The sequence below is a fragment of the Epinephelus moara genome, chromosome 18 (assembly GCF_006386435.1).
Source record: "Epinephelus moara isolate mb chromosome 18, YSFRI_EMoa_1.0, whole genome shotgun sequence".
NCBI classification, from domain to species: domain Eukaryota; kingdom Metazoa; phylum Chordata; class Actinopteri; order Perciformes; family Serranidae; genus Epinephelus; species Epinephelus moara.
This window is the reverse complement of record NC_065523.1, coordinates 3,020,718-3,042,772: the sequence shown is the minus strand read 5'-3', so window position 1 is coordinate 3,042,772 and position 22,055 is coordinate 3,020,718. Positions and strand designations below refer to the sequence as shown.

General features: G+C 40.6%; 1 protein-coding gene across 5 annotated transcripts in view; it reads right to left on the bottom strand.

Annotated features, from left to right (window-relative positions):
• Positions 1 to 1,118: 1,118 nt before the first annotated feature.
• engase (endo-beta-N-acetylglucosaminidase) overlaps positions 1,119 to 22,055 on the bottom strand; it is a 52,095-nt gene continuing 31,158 nt past the window's right edge. For 4 of the 5 annotated variants that reach the window (XM_050070246.1, XM_050070242.1, XM_050070243.1 and 1 more), the window contains 8 exons: positions 20,105 to 20,276; positions 13,186 to 13,292; positions 12,967 to 13,078; positions 6,625 to 6,812; positions 6,357 to 6,499; positions 5,862 to 5,961; positions 5,666 to 5,777; positions 1,119 to 4,691 (listed from right to left, as the gene is read on the bottom strand). In XM_050070246.1, the coding sequence (XP_049926203.1) occupies positions 4,290 to 4,691; positions 5,666 to 5,777; positions 5,862 to 5,961; positions 6,357 to 6,499; positions 6,625 to 6,812; positions 12,967 to 13,078; positions 13,186 to 13,292; positions 20,105 to 20,276 (1,336 nt within the window). In that variant the 3' untranslated portion in view covers positions 1,119 to 4,289. The remainder of the gene's footprint in view (positions 4,692 to 5,665; positions 5,778 to 5,861; positions 5,962 to 6,356; positions 6,500 to 6,624; positions 6,813 to 12,966; positions 13,079 to 13,185; positions 13,293 to 20,104; positions 20,277 to 22,055) is intronic. The other variant, XM_050070245.1, reaches the window with a different exon arrangement.

The following is a 22,055-nucleotide window of genomic DNA, read 5'->3' as shown; positions in this document are numbered from 1 at the left end:
TTAGATTTAACATTTAGATTTAGATTTAGCATTTAGATTTAGATTTAATATTTAGATTTAGCATTTAAATTTAACATTTAGATTTAGATTCAGATTTAATATTTAGATTTAACATTTAGATTTAGATTTAGACTTAATATTTAGATTTAACATTTAACATTTAGGTGCCACATTTAATATTTAGATTTAACTATTTAATATATTTCTAAGTTAACAAATATTGCTGTAAATGTGGTAAAAGGTGACGTTAAAAAATTCACAACACTTTTTTAAACATTGTTTGAAGCTAAATGTGGCAAAATGTTGATGTTATTTTCTGCGTGAGCCACTTTACAAACGGCACCCCATACCCCTGAGGGCAAGTGCAGAGGGAAAGTCAACACGGGCATTTTGAACGACTAATGAAATACAGCCACAGTTTTCTCCAGAAAGCATCATCACTGTCTTAAGGCTTTTCAAAACAAATTTTAGGTGGGTCTAGTCAACTTGCTAGGAGGCGACATCAAAATATTAAACATGTCTTATTCGTCTAAGCGTGTTAGTGACAGTGGTGTCCCTGAACCAGTGGCGATTCTAGCCCATTTGGTGCACTAGGGGAGCCAACCCCCCCCCCCAAAAACATGTAGTTTGCCACAGCTCAACAGTCAAAATACTGCACGTTTATTACCAAAATGCTAATAAACAACCCAGGTAACATTAAAAAATAAGATAAAACTATGTGCTAATTTCAGTAACATGTTGTACGTATGTTATAATAATCATATAAATCAATAATCATAAAAAACAAATTACAAATTAACCTGTTTAGAAGAATAAACAATAAAATAATATATGACATTGTAAATAATAATAAAATCTACAAATTAACTTCCTAAATGAACTGGGGATGCACCGATTTTGAAATTCTAGGCTGATACTGATACCAATGTTTAAAGTAACAATTTGGCCATTAGCTGATACCAATGTTTTTATATTGGTGTTTCTTTTGTTGTTGTTGTTATTATTTATTCCTCTTTTGTGCCAGGGAAACACAGAAATCTACACTATAAAAAAACAGTTTTAAAGTCATTCAGTCCTTCATTACACTACCTTTGAATGAGAACAAAATCAATAATACACATTTTTTAAACAACCTTTAATATAACCGTCTTTCACATGAAAATAACTTTTAAAAAATAAGCAAAAAGCCTTTTTCTATACATGATACATTATAATTTCCTCTCTAATATCCATTTTGGTGTGAAAACATCAACAAATGTCTCCTTCAAACAGCTGTATTTATTCAAGTTTCTCACTAAAAGCTACATTTTACAAGATTACATTGAACACATCACAAGAATGTTACACTTTACCTTTGCCCATGGTGACTTTTTACTGAATAGAGCTTGAATGCTGTTAATGTAAATCAATGCAACTAGCTGCATGGAGGTAATGGTAACTAGCACCCCTCCTGCTGATTTCAACACAGATTTATTGTTGTTTTTTTCTGTTTTTCTTTCATGTTCTTTCTCTCCACATCCACTCCTCTCAGACGTATAGTGGTAGTTGAATGGGTACCAGAGAGCGCTTGACATTTTGACATGATAACGATACAGTGTGTTTCGGGGTTCACGTGACGTCAGATAACTCATTTTAACCCATTTCCCCCAGAGAGCAGGTAAAGTGTGATGAGCTGGTGAGGGGGGCTGGGTGGTGGCAGGAACCCAGAAAAAAAGGCCTCTCTATTATTTAGTAGGCTTTGCTATGTAGTTATGTTGTAATGGCCTTATGTAATAATATAAAATAATAGTAGTTAGACCATTAGTAAAAACAGTAAACGATTAACATTTTGATTTTTTTCTCTTCCCCCATTTGTGGCGCCGACAATGGCACCCTTAGCATTCGCCTATACCGCCTGTTCCACAGGCCAGCACTGCCCTGCATGTCTCCAAAATATTTTCAAATGCCATTCTCTTTTTACTCACTTCTGTAACACTGAAAACATGCTGCAAATATACTGATGCCTTGTGATGACTACAAAATCTTACACTATCATTCAAAACACTTTTTAAACAAGTCCCTTTCACAAGCAGGGGCTTTTAACTGTGACACATTGATTTATATGGGCTCCCATGCAACCCAACTGCCCATGCAATACACTGTTTGAAAAGAAATCTCACTGGCTACAATTGTGAGTGACTGATGTTTTAAATAGCCAACAAAAGCTCCTTTTACCTTGACTGACAGATACATGACAGAGCCCACTGGCCTTTCAAACCGGGAGAACAAGCTGCACTCAGGGGCTATCCCTGTAAGGTAACACTGAGTAGAAAGACAAAAAAATATGATTTATGTCAGAGTACCTGTGGTCTTAGTTTGATGAACTACGTTTGAATTTGGGGGTGGGGGGTGTTAGGTTACAGTACACAACAGTGATAATAGGCTATTACCCATGTCCTTGTGTTATAATTTTAGCCAGCTAAATCACTGTGTGGCACCTATCCATAATGGTGAGGTGACTGAGTAAGCTAACAGTTATGTACTACTGAAACATATTGGCCAGTTACCTGTATCATTAGTAGTTTATGGACATTCTTGTGAAGCCAGCAAGAGACTCTGAAACACTGTCCACCTTAGAAACAGACATGATGTAAAAAATATATGAATTCACCAATAATTCTTATTTTAGTAGGTCATAAAATGGTATGTTTATGCATGGCACTTTATGCCACCTTACACATTATTGTAGGCCCACTTTGATGTGCAACCTGATTTTATACAATTTATGTAGCAGGGGGCTCCATCTTTCTTTCAGCTAAGGGGTCCTTAGCCTGAAAAGTGTTGAAGACTGGGTTCCTGGTTTGAACCCAGGTTGGGGGAGTTTGCATGTTTTCCACATGTCAGTGTGGGTTTTCTACGGGTACTCCGTCTTTCTCCCACATTCCAAAGACATGCAGGTTAATCGGTGACTCTAAATTGGCCGGAGGTGTGAATGTCTGTATGTGTCAGCCCTGTGATGGTCTGGCGAAGTGTCAAGGGTGTACCCTGCCTCTCGCCCAATGTCAGCTGGGATAGGCTCCAGCCCCCCCGCGGCCCTTAACAGGATAAGCGGTTATGGAAAATGAATGAATGAATGAATATATAAAATCGAGAAATGGAAACATATTTGGACTTAGGGATCACTTCAAAGGCAGGGAGTCTTCTTCTTTCGTCTCTTTTCTTTCCCATGCCAGTATGAATAAAAAATACTTTGGTGCTCATGTTTCCTTCAAATGAACTGAGCAATTAAATTGTGGAGAATCTGAGCTAACTATGTCCATATTGACCGAATTTCAACGTATATATTTGCATGTACGATGATAAGCTACTTAGAACTAGTTCAAGTGGATCGACAGCACTCCAGTGGGTTTAAAGAGGCCAGCAAACAATGCTTCATTTACTTCTCAAACAGGCAAGAACTCTCCACTTACACATGTGTAGGCAATAATAGTCCTGGGTCCTGTCACTATAGTTGACCTGTGACATTGTCAACATCTGTTGTCACTCACTTCTGTTATGGCTTTTGCAATTATGTTTTAGCTTTTGCATCTGTGGTTTCTGTTAATGCACTTGTCTTGTTCGTGTTTGCAAAGTGTTTGAATATGCAGTTTGTTCAAACTGTCTCAGTCACCATAAATATCCCTTTCGAGTTTTGCAGTTGCAGTCAAAAGCTACCAGCATACCACATCACAAAATCTGAACTTAACCTGTGCATAGACAGATGCTCATCAAGTGAAGCAGAGCAAATATACAGAGGTTTGAGAAGAGGCATGTAAAGGCAGAATGTCACTATAGATATTAATTCCTTCTAAAAACAACAGTTTTTGACTTTATTTTGAGAAATCAGACCTCTATCCATATTCCCATGCTGGCTGGAGCTTCATATTTATTGTACAGATGTTAAAGTGATATTAGTCTGAACATCTGACTCTTGATAATAAAGTGAATAAGGGTATTTAACCCTAACCCACCACTGACTGCTCCTATAAGATCCACTTGCTGGTTTGTTATTTTGTATTTTTTGAAGCTTTTAATCTTATCACAGGTTCTTCAGCCATGGACAGAGTTTGTCCAGTTCTCATGGAGGTGGAAAGCCAAGCTCAATAGCTTTTATGATTTTAGCAATAGCCTTGATGAAAACAGCTTGGAATGGTTAAAAGCTTGTGAAAAAAGCAAGTATGTGGACACTGAGTTGGGATTTGGGCCCCTAAAACATTCTTGTTACAACATTGGAGCCAAAAAGAAATTGTTATGATAACAGTTATGTATAGTCATTTTGTTGAGTCCTCTGTGTAGCTAAGGCTTCTTCTTCCCCAGTGGCTCTCCGGAACAGGGATGCCCTTTCTGATCACTGGCTCCACTACCAGCTCCAGCAGGCTGGGTGGCTCCGGCACTGCTAGCTCTGTTACTCTGAAAAGATTAGAATATGCCCGGCCCACCAGAACCAGCTGACCAGAGGAGACTCGGGGATCTGGTCCTCTAAGCCGTCGCCAGTACACCTTGAAGTGGCGCACGAGCTTGGTTGGGTAGTCCCAGCGCAGAGTGGCGTTGAGACGCAGGCAAGGAGAGGTAGACTCTGGTAAGGAACCAGCACCACGCAGCCACACCACGTCATAAATGCACAAGCCCTGAACCACCCCAGGGGGAACATGCAGACTGGCTCCATCCAAGAGCTTATAGAGAAGGGGGACAAAAACAATTAAAAAGGGAGGAATTCTTGTCTACATACATACTTGTGTTCAGCTGTGTTACATTTATATCTAGAAAAGGCTACATTTTATGTGAAACTAGAATTACCACTTTGCAGTTGTATGCCTCTGCACACCACTCAAGTCGCACTTACAGTTTACATCCATGTCAGTGAAAACATGCATGCACAAGAAAGACACGATGCAAAATTCAAAAATTCAAAATTCATGGGGCGTTGGTGGCTTTGTGGTTAGAGCAGGCGCCCCATGTACAAGGCTGTTGCCGCAGCGGCCAGGTTCGACTCCAGCCTGCAGCCCTTTGCTGCATGTCATTCCCTCTCTCTCCCCCTTTCACACTTGGCTGTCCTGTCCATCAAAGGCAAAATGGCCAAAAAAAAATCTTAATTTTTTTTTTTTTTTTTAATTTAAAATTCAAAGAAATTCCCTAGAGGTGTTCTTGATATATCACGTTCACGAGAATGACACAGAGGAGGTCACAGTGACCTTGACCTTTGACCACCAAAATCTAATCAGTTCATTGTTAAGTCCAAGTTGGTGTTTGTGCCAAATCATTGGAAAAAAAACATTGTTGAAGTAGCAACTGAAACACAATTACTGAATACTCAATAAAGTAGAGAAAATAATAAAGTAAAAATGTGAAAAATGATGTTTGTTGAAGTGTCAGCTGAAGTGTAAGCACTGAAAGCAGTTGACATGTCAGCTTTAATGTAAGTGATAAATTGTGCTGAAAGTGTCTGAAACAAATTAGTGTCAGCTCCCGTGAATAGACTGGAAGACAATGTCAGTTGAAGTGTTGGTTGAAGTGCCAGCACTGAAAGCAGTTAAAACAACTTAAGAAGTTTTTCTATAAGAAAAATAGATATATAAGATATAAATCTGGGCCTCTAACCCTGTACAGTATAGAGAACACATTCAACACAAGCATCTCCCTTTCTCACCATGATTTCTCCCACCCTGCAGCTGAAAGGTGTGTCCTGAGGCCCACCATCCCGCTGGATGTTGAAACAAACTTCTCGAAGAGCACAGCCACTAAGCTCCAACTGTGAACACCTACCACAGTGACATGAAGGGAACACAAAGACTATATGATGAAGTCCATTAACTTAGCTGTTATTTACTGTTAGAGTGCCTTACCCAACAGTCCAACCATCTGGACTCAAGTTGCCACACAGCTGAGAGAACTGGCTCACCAACTGGAGCCCCTCATCCGGCACCATGGGAGACACAACGGTAACTGCACACGTAATGCATGGCATTAACATCCAACCCAGGACATAAAGATACAAATCTAAAGAACACATTTACAAAAATAAGCATTTGGGGTGCTAATAGCAGGAATAATATAATATCCCTGGGTGGGACATACTTGAGGCTGAAAATTTTTCCATAGAATATTTGATCCTTAATGGAATGACATGTTTTCTGTGAGAATTTCTCATACAAGTGTTCATAGCTGAATTCAGCAAATTCTCTTTAACTGCAAAACTCAGTGTAAATCATTTGTTTCTGCCTGCTGAATAAAACCTTTTCATGAGTGGGTACACATTGATGAGATTCATTATTCCTAAATGATTATAGCTGGGGTAGGATGAGGCGGTATGGATACTGGATAGATTGTGAGAAATCAACCATTGACATCCTGGATGTCCATGTGTGTGCAAAGACTGGCGTCTGTTGTCTTCAGCTCCAAGGAAACTCTGATCCCAGTAGATGGCTTGTAGATGAGGGTCACCAGAGTCTTGGATGCCAGGGGTACATGGAGGGAGAAGATCCTGAGAGATTCACAACAGAGTACTGTGTATTAACTGTGAGACTTGTGTGTGTTGGGAGGCAGTGTTGACAAGATCACTTTTCCCCCACATGAAAATAAGCAAGGGTGAACAAGAAACACACACACTTGGCACAAACTGGAGATGTGTGAGTGGCAGGGATGAGTCCGTCCAGCAGCAGTGAAGAGCCTCCATTCCAGGCATCCTCGGGGCAGCCACGGCTGCTCAGCCAGCCCCGGCCCTCTAGCTCCTTATAGTAGTACAAGGGCTGGATCTCCTGGGCAGTCAGGTTAAACCAGCTCCTGTCTACCTCACGCTGCACACACACAAAACAAAAGTGCTGTCATCAAGCAAATATACAAACCTTCATTACATTTCCCTGAATAAACAAGCACACACCCAGAAAGAAAATGTTATAATCAACTAAATAATAATAATATAATAAATACAATCAACAAAACTAACTGCAAGCCAGTGCAGAGATGTGAGGACTAGTGCGACGTGATCAGTGCAGCTCTTTGGTGATGTCCCTATCAACTTTTTTGCTCCTGATCCTGATCTGAGTCATTTCACATTAAGTATCTGCCAATACGAGTCCCAATACGATACTTGTATTTTCTTATATAATACACAGTGTACACTTATTCAAAACAATCCAATGAATATGCTATGTAACTGAATATCTCTGCAATACATTAAAAAAAATAGAACTAATGCTTTGTAATGTATGCTTTCTTGCACCACTGAAGTTGCAGTTACAGTTAACATCCATATCTGTCAAAATATGAGTGCTTATTCCCCCCTGCAGCACAGAAGATATCTGACCAAATGTCTACCCTTCTGTTCCTGAAATACGACATTGAACAATGGTCAGAAACTTCTGTTTCTTTTTTTTGTTTTTTTTGTTTTTAAACAGAATAAAGAATAAAATAACCTTCTCTTAGATCTTTTAGGCCTTGTTGCTGTCTCGTGGGAATTTCTCTGTCCCTTTCAGAGAGTATTCTCAGCAGTAGCTGAAATAAAACATGTGCTCATAACTCAGGCAAATAATAAAATAGTAAACAGTCTTATACTACATTCGCTATTGTTTGTGATATTTGGTGTTTCACGGAAGGCGGGGTGTAAAGTGTTGGAGAGACAGAGTTGGAGAGTTGACAATGGCTGCACTTACTTTGCAAGTAAAACACCTGTGTAACAGCTGAAGTACAACAAAGGATAGGATCAGGCTCTGCATGGCTCAATATAGCCGATACTAATTATTTAAGAAATGCTTTGATTTACCCCTACCACATAACAAAGTACTGGATGTATTACGGAGTTCTAACAACAGCTACATGACAAAGTGCTGGATGTATCACTGAGTTCTAACAACAGCTACGTGACAAAGTGATGGATGAAAAACTGAGTTCTAAGAATACATACAAGTGTTGTCAGTATTTGGCGCTTGTTGTGTCAATCCATGTATTATATTATATTATTATTTATGCAGCATTCGGGTTGGTTTTAGATGCAGCAGCAGTCACACTGTGAAAATTTTATCCTATGTCTGATACTTTGTGATGCTTTTTGGTCACTAAAACTTCAAATTCGCTGTGTCTGATATTGTCATGTAGGAGTAGAATGGGTCTTAGACTTTGCATCGAGAACAGACCGTCTGTCTCTGGCACAACATCTATCTGCCACCTAACCAGTCTGATGACAAAGAGCCAGCTAAATATTTGGAGAAAATGTATAGCAATAATGAAATAATGCTTAAAATGTAAATAAACATTTTAATCAAGCCCTCTTCAGCCAGTAGATGAATTTAAATCTGCATCAAAACTTAGGTTTTGGTAACGTTCAAGTGGTTAAAGCAGAAACACTGGTAAATCAGTCTGCACTGATCTATAGATGAAAATCAGTGAATCCTACAGATTCTGTTGTCCACACAGACCCGTGTACTTCTGAAACCATTTATCATTCTACGCGATTTGGCTGTTTGGCCACACACAACCGCACTTTGGGGGCCCCGAAACCGCGTTTCTTTGAAACCGGAGTCCAGGGTGAAGTTTTTGGAAGACTCCGGTGCCAGCGGTTGCGTGTAGATAGGATAACCGTAGTATTTTATTACCTGTCTCCATTGTTTGACGTCAGAGCGATGGTAAATAGCTCTTTTCTAAAAGTTTGCTAAGTACTAAAATCCCACATCCTGTGTTAAATACAATGTGTCTTAACCACAGTTGGGTATAACACGTTAAGCGTTAGAGTACTTTGATTACTTTTTGCAGTAACAAATAACCTAACGCGTTAGTTTGCTGTTTGAGTAATCAAATACTTGAGTACATTTTCAAACAAGTCATCAGTTACTTCTGTTACTTTTAGAACGCTGATCCTTCAGCTCCAAAACAGCAACGACTGTCTTTTGGTTCTAATAACGGAGATAACGTTAAACCTATCAGTTCGGAAGAAGCCATGAAGCTTGTGGCTAGCTACGTGGTAGAAGAAATGCTGCCATTGTCTATGGTGGAGTCTAAAGGATCGTCAGTAAAATCCCCACAACTCAATAGATGGAGGAGTACTCGCTGACAGACAGGTCAGACTCAGGACTTGCATTATGCCTGGTACACACTAGTACTACACAACTTTTCTGCCCGTTCTGAAAGTCACTATGTCACATTACACGATTGTGGAGTCATAAAATCGTGCCGTGACTTGGCCGACAGACATGACACACTACACGATGGTCCACACCAGTTATCCCCGGTCGTCTTTCACGATGTGTGTGATGTCATCAGGTTATTCTTGTCCTATTTTTATTACTTTTACTATCATTTGAGTCACTGTGTCTGTTCATGTGTCAGCCGAAATGTTGTTGTAGTAACGTAAAAAGCGTCAGCAGATGGCAGGAGCTAGATTTGAAGTACTGTACGTAAACATTCAAGGTACTGTATCCTCCACAACCAAGTTCCTACAAATGTTTCACAATAAAAGCCTATTTAGAAAATGGAGGGATTCTCTCAGCCGAGGTTATAAGGGGCTTTTAATTTGAAACAAATTCGGGAAGTGTTGAGTTTGAAATGACGGCGCGATGCATTAACTTTATCAAGGCAACTGTAGCGGATAAAAAGTAAATATATAAACACACAGAGGGAATGATAAATAACGGACTGTCTATAATGTAGTCTGTTTCAAATGAAGCTGGGAGCCTCTGCAGTTGTGGTGAGTAAAAGCCCCACCACTATTTGTTAATGTTATTACTTTATGTCCGTCTCCATTATGAGGACGTAACATTGTTTGCTAGCTTGATGCTAATGACAGTACTAGTAGTAGTCATTGGGTTGACAAAGTGCCTCTGCTGTTTCACACTATCATTTTCCCCTTTTACTCTGTGTGGTAACATCCCTAGAGGAAATATTAAAAACGCTTGGGTGTTGTTGTCATACAGTTGTCTATGGCAGCAGATCGTTCTGTGTTTCTATTGGTCAAAGTGACGGCTGTGATGGGAGAATTGGATCTCAGTGAAGGGCAAGTGGTCCATAACTTTAATTTTGGAGACAAAAAATGTAGGCTAAGCGCCCTGTGGTCCATTGCCCAATAGGAAATGTAGAATACTCAAAGGTACTTTAAAAGTACTTGAGTTACTTTACTCAGGGAGTAACGCAGTAAAGCAACTGGTTACTTTTCAAAAAAGTAACGCAGTAAAGTAATTTGATTACTTTTAAAGTAACCCTTACCCAACTCTGATCTTAACTATATTTACAATGAAGCTTGATTGTGCACTCTGCACTTAGCCCATATGTGAATGTTTACCGTTGCTATGGCAACAAGTGACAGCTGACGTTAGCGTTAGTTAGCTTAGCTCAATCGTCCGACAAACAATAACCCATAAAATTATAATTCAACATATTTTAACAAAATCAACAACAGCTACCAACAGTTACAGTCCTTAAACCCTTAGCTAATGTGTTGTCACAGGTTAGATCATCAAAATTAAAGTAATAGCTTAAATCCCTGAGGAACTACGCTAGCATTAGCGACAGTTGCATCCACTCATATGCAGTTACCTTACATTACAGTTCCCTCAAACAATATCACGAAGCACAATACAAACTATATAAACAAATTATCTATTAAGGGTACACTACTGATAAAATCTGAAGGTGCTTAGGTGACATTTACCCACCTGAAAGAATAAATAAAAACACATAGTGATTTTGCTGGTCTTCAGTAACTTTACTCTAGGTGTAACTGCCAACTGAAGAACGCAGCGCAAACCAACCGTTTATATACCCAGATTTGCTCTTGTGCCTTTACTCAAATCAGTTATGCTTTAAATTGAATGTGGGGTATCTGTATGGTATCTGTAAAGATACAAAATTGATATCATATGCATAAAATAATGTCAGTGAGTGGGCAGATACACATAAATACCTTATATGTCACACTAACTTTGTTTGTGAGCGTGCTATCTGCCCTCTTTGGATGGCATATCCAGCTGCTTGACCTAACGACCAACGAAGGAGGCTGCTCCTGTTGCTAGCTACCCCAACTACACTACCACGAAAGCAGCGACAGGCCTGCCAATGGAGGTCCAACCCAGCCGGATCCAGAACCGAATCACGGTAGTGTAGTTGGTCATCCAGACGCCTCTGCTGTTGAATTAGGTTGTGCTGCTTTTGTGGATCGGGTTGTTTTTATTTTCCGCACTTCCCTATTCCGGTATTAACTCTGACTTCTGATTGGTTAAAATGGCCTTTCCGTTAGAAGTTACATCGCCACCTACTCATTTTGGCATGTGTATTACATCACTTGGTAGCGGGTTTTGCGGTTTCGTGTGGATATCATATTTTTTTATCACACCACTCGTGTGGACAAATTTTTTTTTGGAAACCAGAGCCCAAAAAACTTCGGTTTCAGAAGTACACGGGTCCGTGTGGACTAGACTGTATGAAAAGCTCCACATGCAGTTCATTAAACCCCTGCAGACGTGAAGGCAGCAGTGCCATTATGCACAAACATCATCTGTGTTTACCTTTATTTCCTCTAGGGCTGGGTGACATGGCTTAAAAATAATATTGTAATATTTTTAGACTAAATCGCTATACACGATATATATCTCGAAATTTTGAAATCTCCTCTAAAATACTGTAGAATACTGAAACACACAGTTATTAAATAAACTACAGTTACAATAAAGTTAAATAAAGTAGCTACGGTCATAATAAAATTAAAGTACTGTTATAATAGAGTCCAATAAAATACTGTTATAATAAAGTTGAATAAAGTACTTTTACAATAAAGTTAAATAAAGTATTGTTAGAATTAAACAAATATAAGCAGAGCCACTGGTGCTTTTACTTTGAAGTACCTGGCTCGTCTTAGGCTGGAAGTGTTGATTTCTCTGCTGTGAACTTGAAGCTTCTGGTCAACAGTTGTTTGCAGTTAGCAGAAAGTTGAACTGTTGCCGCGGCGTCTTTAAATGTGAGGATTTATTCACTGTGAGCTGGAAACACACTAACAGCTCTCCAGCTCATATATCAATAGTATTTGCAAGTTGCACTAGTGCTCCATGGTCGAAAAAAATATGACTAAATAGTCGTGGTCTGGAGCCCTACAGATACAAAGAGATATGCCATGTCTGCTCACACTATCAATAATCTCATTAAGTTAAACTGTAACCGCGGTGATGTCAAATGTGATAATTCATTATTTTTATTTATTTGAAATGCAGCAAATGGCCACAGGCTGGAATTGAACCTGTGGCTGCTGCTGACAAAGGACATTGCCTTTGTACATGGAAGGCCTGCTCTAACCACTGAGCTACCGGGTGCCCATGTGTCATGCTTGTGAGTCTTTTTGTGTGTGTGTGTGTGTGTGTGTGTGTGTGTGTGTGTGTGTGAGAGAGAGAGGGAGAAAGAGCCACAGGAGAGAGAGGGAGAAAGAGCCACAGGAGAGAGAGAGAGAGAGAGAGAGAGAGAGAGAGAGAGAGAGAGAGAGAGAGAGAGAGAGAGAGAGAGAGAGAGANGAGAGAGAGAACCAAAATGCTAAAGCTTGTCTCTCCTTATCCGCTGCGAGGGTCATAGGACAGAGGGATGTCGTATGCTGTTAAGCCCTGTGAGGCAAATTGTGATTTGTGATATTGGGCTTTATAAATAAAATTGATTGATTGATTGATTGATCATGTTAGTGACTTAAAAAAACGCTGTGACCATTTATACTTGATGTTTGTGAGTCATTTTATACCAGGTTACGACTAAATAACTACAGGGACATGTTGAATTACCAGGGGTTATTAATCCTTTTTGACACTGTTGTGTCAAAACAATGAGGATATGATCTGAGCATTTGCAACATGAGATGCAGAAGTACTATGTCTGAATTAGAGGTGGATTAATGCAATCATATAAATAGTTTCTTTGATAACTGTACTGATGAACTATTCAAAAGCCCACACCATCTGCCTCTAGTTGCAGATCCACCTCCTGCAGTACCTGTCCTCTCCAGTAGATAGCCTTCCCAAAGCCCTGGCAGAAGGAGGAGATGAAAGGGAGAGGTGAGGTTGGCCGATGAATGTACAGGTAGTCCGACAGAAGAGCCCAGAACCTGCAGGCAGGACAGCGCACTGTTTAAAAACAGCCTCACTGACTGACATGCATACATCCACGTTAAAGGTCACTGTGACATCTGTGTTAATGCTGTGTTGATCTTACTTGTCCTGATTCTTGCGAAATTCGGTCCTATCATTGTGAGTCTCGTACACCCACCCTGGAGCAAAGATGGCTACAGAGAAGTTGTGCTTCCGAATGATTTCCAGTGCCTGTTGATGACCAAAACAAAATGGTCCATACTGTAAATGTTCTGATGATGATCAATGTAGAGGGCTGCATTGGGACTGGGTCCCGCCAACGCATATATTGCGGGAGCGGGTGGTTTGGACTTTGCTGTGGGCGGGAACAGGCGGCTAAAAAAAAACACTGCGGGATCTTGGTGCACATGCATAAGTGTTTCCACTCTATATTTATTCATAAATGGACAAATATGCCCTGGCCTGAACCAGCTTTCATACCAATTTGCCGCTTGCTCCACCTGTCTGTCTGTCTGTCAGCTCCATCTGTCATGAGACAAAGGCAAGGCAAGGCAAGGCAAGGCAAGGCAAGGCAAGGCAAGGCAAGGCAAGGCAAGTTTATTTGTATAGCACAATTCAACACAAGGTAATTCAAAGTGCTTTACAGAGACATTAAAAGTAACAAGACACAATTTAAAACAATAAAAACAGTCAATTAAAAAGGGAAATAGAAATTGAGAATGATAGTGATAATAAAATACAGTAACATAAAATAAAAACAGGCTCAATACATTGCATCTAAGAGCACTGCATACACAGTCATTATCGTTAACAAACTATAGAACATTTGTATAGCTGCCTAAGCTATACGGCCAAGGGTCCAGGCCGTGATGGCCTATATCACTCCTGCTACTCCTTGCCACCAAAAAGTGCTCTTAGACAACATTTAAGTTTAATTTCAAAAACCGGCTCTGTCAGAGATTTCAGCTAGGATCTCTTGTCCCTGGCTCTGAACCATCTTGAATTTGGTTGGTCGGGTCTGTTTTTTAATGAGTGTATAGGACGTCTCCCTTAATAATACACCCAATGCCCGCCCACTATTTGCTCTTGAGTCCTTCACTCAGAGTGTTACCGTCCCGCCGGATACAGGTTCCACACACTGGTCTTATTCAGATCGTAATGAACTCTAAAGATCCATCACAGGACATCTCCCTTCTAGATCTGAATTCACAGCGTGCTCCCCAGTGTCGAGTCACAGCTGACTCAGACTTCCCGATCACCCCCTGCAGGGATGCCGACAGCCCAACCTATGGTTGGGTCTGTTTTTAATGAGTGATTATCACAATAATACACCCAATGAGCGCCCACTATGTGCTCTTAAGTCCTTCACTCAGAGTCTTACCGTCCCGCCGGACACAGGTTCCACACACTGGTCTTATTCAGATTGTAATGAACTCTAAAGATCCATCACAGGACGTCTCCCTTCTAGATCTGAATTCACAGCGTGCTCCCCAGTGTCAAGTCACAGCAGCTGACTCAGACTTCCCGGTCACCCCCCGCAGGGATGATGACAGCCCAACCTCTTAATTCCTTAGACTCTGAAACCTCTCCTATTGGAGATTTCAGCCCGGACTCAGTCCTCAGCCCTGAAATCTCTGACATTTGCAGCCGAGTTAACAATAAACCCAAATAGNTACTAAAAAGTTTTTCCATGGGGCGTCGGTGGCTTAGGGGATAGAGCAGGCGCCCCATGTACAAGGCTGTTGCCGCAGCGGCCCGGGTTCGAATCCAGCCTGTGGCCCTTTGCTGCATGTCATCCCCTCTCTCTCTCCCCCTTTCACACTTAACTGTCCTGTCCATTAAAGGCAAAAAATGCCCAAAACAATATCTTTAAAAAAAAAAAGTTTTTCCATGTCTTGTTTAGACAGAAACCCCTTAATTCTAGCTATGTTTTTTCAGGTGGTAATAGGCAGATTTAGTAATAAACTTTAAATGGCTGTTGAAGTTCAGGTCTGAGTCAATAATAACACCAAGATTTCTGGCTTGATTTGTAGCTGTCAATGACATAGAGCCAAGGTGGGCGCTGATCTTTGCCCTTTCATTTTTAGGGCCAAAAATTAATACCTCTGTCTTTTCTGGATTTAGCTGGAGAAAATTCTGGCACATCCAGTCATTGATTTGATGAATACAGTCACTCAATGAGAGTAAGGGACTGTAGTCATGTGATGACACTGAGATATAGAGTTGTGTGTCGTCGGCATACGCGTGATAGGAGATGTTGTGATGTTCCATAATCTGGGCTAGGGGTAGCATATAGATGTTGAATAGAAGTGGTCCGAGAATGGACCCTTGAGGAACCCCACATGTGATCGTAGTTCGCTCAGATTCATGGTTACCAATTGTCACAAAAAAGTCCCTATCTTCTATGTAAGATTTGAACCATTGTAGCACAGTGCCAGTGAGTCCCACCCACTTTTCCAATCTGCTAAGTAGTATATTATGATCAACTGTATCAAATGCAGCACTGAAATCTAGTAATACCAGGACAGAGGATTTGCATGCATCATTATTCTGATGAATATCATTTAAGACTTTGATAAGTACAGTCTCGGTGCTGTGGTGTGGCCGAAATCCAGACTGAAATGTGTTAAAAAGATTGTTTTGCATCATAAAAGTATGGGTTTGCTGGAAGACAACCCTTTCAATAATTTTCCCCAAAAATGGCAGATTTGATATTGGCCTATACTTACTAATTGTTGTGGCGTCCAGATTTGATTTTTTTAGGAGAGGTTTTATTACTGCAGTTTTCAAGGCCTGGGGAAACTGGCCTGCTTTAAGAGAAATATTTATTATCTGCAGTACATCCGGAGCTATGCAGTTAAAAATGGTTTTAAAAAAGTTTGAAGGCAGAATACCAAGGCAGCATGATGTGGGCTTTAATTTTGAAACCGTTTCTGTTAGAGTTGTGTAATCTAGGAGGCTAAAATGTCCTAGATTAACCGGAGGACAGGAAGGCACAAGTGTTATCATTCCTGAGTTGGAGCTGCACACTGCCTGTCTTATCTGTAATATTTTGTTTGTGAAGAAGGCTGCAAAGTCATTACATGACTTGTTGGACAGTAGTTCAGGAGGGAGTGATGCTGTGGGGTTGGTCAGTCTGTCCACTACAGAAAAAAGTGTGCGTGCATTAGTACTGTTTCTATTGATAATCTCTGAAAAATATGATTGCCTTGCATTCTTCAGTTCCTGGTTATAGTTGTGAAGACTCTCTTTATAAATGTCGTAATATACCTGGAGTTTGTTTTTTCGCCACCTGCGTTCAGCTTGTCTACATACTCTTTTGTATTCTTTAACCAGTGTGGCGTTTCTCCAGGGTGCCTTTTTCCTACCTGACATAACTTTGGTCTTAATTGGGGCGATAGAATCAATAACAGTCATAACATTGGAACTAAAACTGCTTACAAGGTCATCAACTAGAGCTGAGGGCAGGGTTTGTGATGGTGTAAAACCCAGGGTGAATAATGCACAGGTGTTATCATTTATATAACGCTTTCTGATCACCTCTGCTTCACTTTTCATAGGATTAGCAAGGGTGGTCATTTTGAATGAAACACAGTAATGGTCAGATAAAGCGACATCGTTCACCACAACCTCAGAGATATTAAGACCTTTGGAAATAATTAGATCTAATATGTGTCCTCTGTTATGTGTTGGTTCTGTGACATGCTGAGAAAGCCCAAAGTTATCCAGAATATTTAACAGTTCCTTAGCACACCCATCTGTAAGATTATCAACATGAATGTTAAAATCTCCCACTAAAACAACACAGTCAAAATCCATGCACACAATAGACAGCAATTTGGCAAACTCATCAAAAAACCTTGCATCATATTTGGGGGGTCTGTAGATGGTCACTAAAATTGCTCGACAGGGGGATTTTAACTGAGTGGCAACATATTCAAAGGAGTCAAATTGACCATAAAACATTTGCTTACACTGGAAGCTGTCCTTGAACAGAGTGGCAACTCCGCCTCCTCTCTTATGTATTCTTGCTTCACTAAAGAAACTAAAATTTGGAGGGGTTGTCTCAATTAAAACTGCTGCACTATTTTCCTGACCTAGCCAAGTTTCAGTTAAAAACATAAAATCAAGTTTGTGCTTGTTAATAAAATCATTGATTAAGAAGGATTTGCCAGCCAGAGACCTGATATTTAGAAGTGCTAGTTGTGAAACGTTATCTGGCATAAGTTTAGAGACAGACTGTGTTTGACATGAGATACATATCAGATTTGATGGGTTGACTGTCCTTGATTTTCTGCAGTTGTTTTTATTTTCGCCATGCCGCCGGCTGAGTGAAATTGCCGGCATAAGGGGGAAAGCGGCATGGTGACTGTCCTATCTCTTCTTTTCTTGACATTCTTGCTGGGACAGAGACAATCTCTGCAGGTTTCTTGTAATGTGGAGGACAGAGTCACAGACCGTGACGTCATCATCATGGGAGGCGGTTGTTGTTTTTGGAGCAGTAACTGTCTGTCTGTCTGCTCCCTGTGTGCTGACCTTCCTGCTTATCAGTGCATATATGTTCTGATAAGATGACTCGATGGTGTGACGTATGTTGCAGCCAAGATGTCTGGAGCCAAGGTTGTTTGGGTGAATCCCGTCTGACATGAAGCGGCTTTTTATGTTCCAAAAAATATTAAAATTGTCAATAAATCCAACCTGTTGCTCGAGGCAGGCTGATGACAGCCAGGTGCTTAAGCCAAGGAGTCTGCTGAAGGACTCGCAACCTCTGCCGAGTGTTGGGATAGGTCCAGAGATGAAAGACACTCCTGAGTGAAGTTTTTTAAGTGTTTCCAATAAAAACAAAAAGTCTTTCTTTAGGGTCTCAGACCCAGATTTATTCGTGAGGATGTCAAATGAGCCAGCATGAATAACAATCTTCTTAACTCTTTAACTGCCATTGACAGACATTTCCGTCATTCATGACAGAACGCTTCACCGCCAATGACGGAATTTTCCGGCAATCCGTGTTTACAGTTCTACATGATAGGGGGGTTTGTAATGCACCTTGTGAACGAAGAGGGAGAAAGAGATGTACCTCCACCTCAAAAAACTCCTAGAGCCCCATATAAGCATGACTCAAGGAGCAGGCTGGACAACAGGTTTGCAGCTCATGCTCTTGTCCAGATCTTGCCAACACCCAAAAAGCAGCACCCAACCAGACGGTGCAGGGTATGTGCACGAATGGGGATGCGTAAAGAGACATCCTACTACTGTGAGGGATGTGGTGTCCCCCTACATGTTGGGAAGTGTTACACATTGTATCACTCAAAAGCACATTATGCCTAATTGTTTTGCAGTTTTAGGCAGTTAGAAATGAGTGAAAGTGAAAAGAGGCGGGAAAAAAATGTAAATAAGGGGTGCCCCAGTGGCGTGAAAATGTAACTAAATGTTGTGTCCTTTTTTATTCTAAATGTTATTTATTGTTGAAAGTTTAAGTATTCAAGTGTTTTTTTCTGAATGCAAATATGAAAAATTATTTCTTACAACTCCAACAAGCAGATCTAAATGTATTATATAAAGGCTGGCATGCAAGTCAATTTTTTAACTCGAAAGTCACTTTGTTTTATAAAAATGTATTTTCTGAGCTTTTTGTCTGAAAATGGCCATTTTTGTTGAAAATGACCTTCATTCAACTGTTGATAAAAAGAAAACGGATGAACATAGAATAAAATGTTTTTTTTAATTGAAAGTAGAGACTCTGCTCTTTCTTGTGATATTTTAACATTTTGCTAAATCTTAACACAACATATTTTGTGGGTCTGCAATGATTGTTGAAAATGACCTAGTTATTTAATTTTTTGCTCCGTAACACCACCTCCGACCATTGCGGCTTACGACGGGGCGTTGAACTGCTGGGCTGCGGAGGAGAGGAGGTAGGATCCCAGGCTACTGTGTCCTGAAGAGCAGCTTTTAATGAGGAGATCTGTAGAGACTGCTCGTGAGCCACGTTCAGGGTGTTTGTCAGCAGCTCAGATTGGGACTTGAGTTCCGCTGACAGCCTTCGGATGTCTTCCTTGAGGTTGGCAATGATCCTGTTTTTCTTAACGAGTTGCTGGTTTTCATCGGGAGGGCTGGATGTAGCCATTAGCTTAGCAAACCAAGCTAAGTTGCTACAGGTTGCTTCACAAGTCGGCTCCACTCAGGCTTCAAACGAGGAACTCTCTCTTCCTCTTCCACTATAAAGTCATTTATAGTGACAGTATCTACCTTCACAACGTGTGCCGTCCTGTTTTAATTTAAAACTGTTCAAGTGTAACAATCTTTCATCAGAAGGGTAAGCCTCAGAGGTCTCTGCTCTCTCTCTGCTGTACAGACAGTGTGAAAAAAAAAAAAAACATGAAAGAAGACGTGCAGTTTATTGTGTTTCACCGGCGACGAGCTGTCATTACGCGTGACAATTACGCACAGCTGCGCGCTCTTTATAACTCACTGTGTGAACCTATGTTGCATAATAAAGATTTGCCCCCTCGTAATTTTTAACCGCCCCCTCGGTAACTTCATCCTGGCGCCAGGTCTGCCTTAACCTCAATTGTGATTATATAAAGGTAGAAAAATAAATAAAATACAGAGGAGGAGAATAGAATATGAAACAGCCTTTATTTCGTTAAAAACTAAATGAAAACAACGAAATAGGAGCGCTATTCCTGACCAGTGCGTCAAAAGACATGCAGGCCAGGGAAACAAAACAAACAACCCCATGAATCTCTTTATTAATAGCCTATAAAATGACGTGTTTTCTCCTGCGGGACGGGAGAAGACACAAAATCATCGATCTCTATTATTGTGCGGGCATAAATTCTCAGAGTTTTGTGGGAGCGGGCGGGAGTGGACATACACATTGCGGGAGCGGGCGGGAGTGTAATACACACGTTGCGGTTGCGGGCGGTAATGGTCAGAAATTCAGCGGGAGCGGGCAGGAACGGGTTGAAGAAAACAGTCCCGCGCAGGGCTCTAGATCAATGCTTCTTCATAAGCAGAAACACATGTTCCACAGTGTTTACCTTATTGGTTTCCAACTTTCCTCCCACCACGTTGCCTCGGGCAAACACATCCACTCCAATATAGACGTCAGACTGGCGGCCTTGGACCCCACTGTAGTCCTTCATCCACTCCAGGTTCTGCTCTGTCCAGTTGTAGTTGGTGAAGAAACCATCACAAGCATCGAAAAACATCCTGTTATGGAAAGATTGCAATACAATGTTGGATATTAATGAACAGGAAAATTGGTCAAGTCATAGGAAAAATCACTTTTCTTCATTTGTATGGATCACATCCAACATGAGTTTCAATTTTCTGACGATACCTGCTGCCTGCAGGTTCATCCAACCCTTTTATGTAGTCACATTCCTCTATTTCCAATTCACACTTCCTGCCCTCCATCTGAATTTTGCACATCATAATAGTCACACGATTGCAGACAAGCTATTGCTAGCAGCTGACAGTATAATGATTGGGTATGAAAAACACATAATCAAAAGGCTCAGCTGTTCACAAGCAAGGATGGCACAAGGTTCACTACTTTGTGAAAAACTCTTTGGACAAATAGTCCAACAGTTTAAGAGCAACGCTTCTCAAAGCATAATGTGGGGATTTTACCATCTACAATCCAAATTATCATCATCAAAAGATTCAGAAAATCCAAAGATATCTCTGCACTTAGGGGACAAGGCTGAAAACCAATACTAGATGCCAGTGACCTTCGATCCCTGCATTTAAGACTAACATGACTGAATAAAGGATATCACTTCCAGTAAACACAGCTCATTGCTGCATCTACAAATTCAAGTTAAGACTCTACCATGTTAAGTGAAAGCCATGCATCAACAACATCCAGGCACACCGCTGACTTCTCTGGACTCATCTGAGCTGGACTGACACAATGTGGAAAAGTGTGCTGTGGTCTGCCGAGTCCACATTTCAAAGTGTTTTGGGAAACCATGGACATCATGTCCTCCAGGCTAAAGAGAAAAAGGACCATACAGATTCAATCAATATCCTTTATTTAACCAGGTAAAAAACTCATTGAGATTTAAAACCTCTTTTCCAAGAGTGACCTGGCCAAGACGGCAGCACAAAAGCAAAATGGTTACACCAAACACACAAGACACAAATAAAATACGATCACATACTACAGGAAAATCAGAGCGGGATTACATGATTACACAGTGCAATCACAAGATCCAATTGAATGTAATTCTCTGTCTTTTATAATTGTCTTGAATTCCCCCAGAGTTACAAGATGTGTCAGTTTCAAGTCCTTCTGCACATCGTTCTAGGTAGACGGGGCAGAAAATTTAAAAGCCTTTTTGCCCAGTTCAGTTCTGACTCTCGGGACCTGCATTTGTATGATGTCCTGAGAACGCAGGCCAAATCGGCTGAGGTTTCTACACATGTGTAAACACAAATATGTAGGCAGAAGTCCAAGAATAGATTTATAAATAAAAGTCAGCCAGTGAGAGAGTCTACAAACATACAAAGATGGACAATGTGCGATGGCATATAAGGAACAGTGATGTACACGATAGCTGCAACCAGTAATAAAACGCAAAGCACAGTGGTATACAGTATCCAATTTTTTTAAAAACTGATCAGGAGCATTCGTAAAAAGCAGGTCTCCATAGTCCAACAAGGGTAAAAAAGTTGTGGTGATCAAATGTTTTCTGACTTGCAATGAAAAACATGATTTATTTCTAAAAAAGAAACCCAATTTCAATTTCAGCTTAGAAACGAGTTTATCGATGTGCAGTTTAAAGGACAGGTTCTCATCAATTAGAATGCCTAAGTATTTATAAGATGTGACCATATCAATTTCAACCCCATGAACAGTTGACAACCTAGGAAGGTGAGATGGAAGCTGCTTGCCATTTGAAAATAGCATGGTCTTTGATTTATCTGCATTCAGCACTAACTTGAGCTGAGTCAAACGGAACTGAACAGTGTCAAAGGCTGACT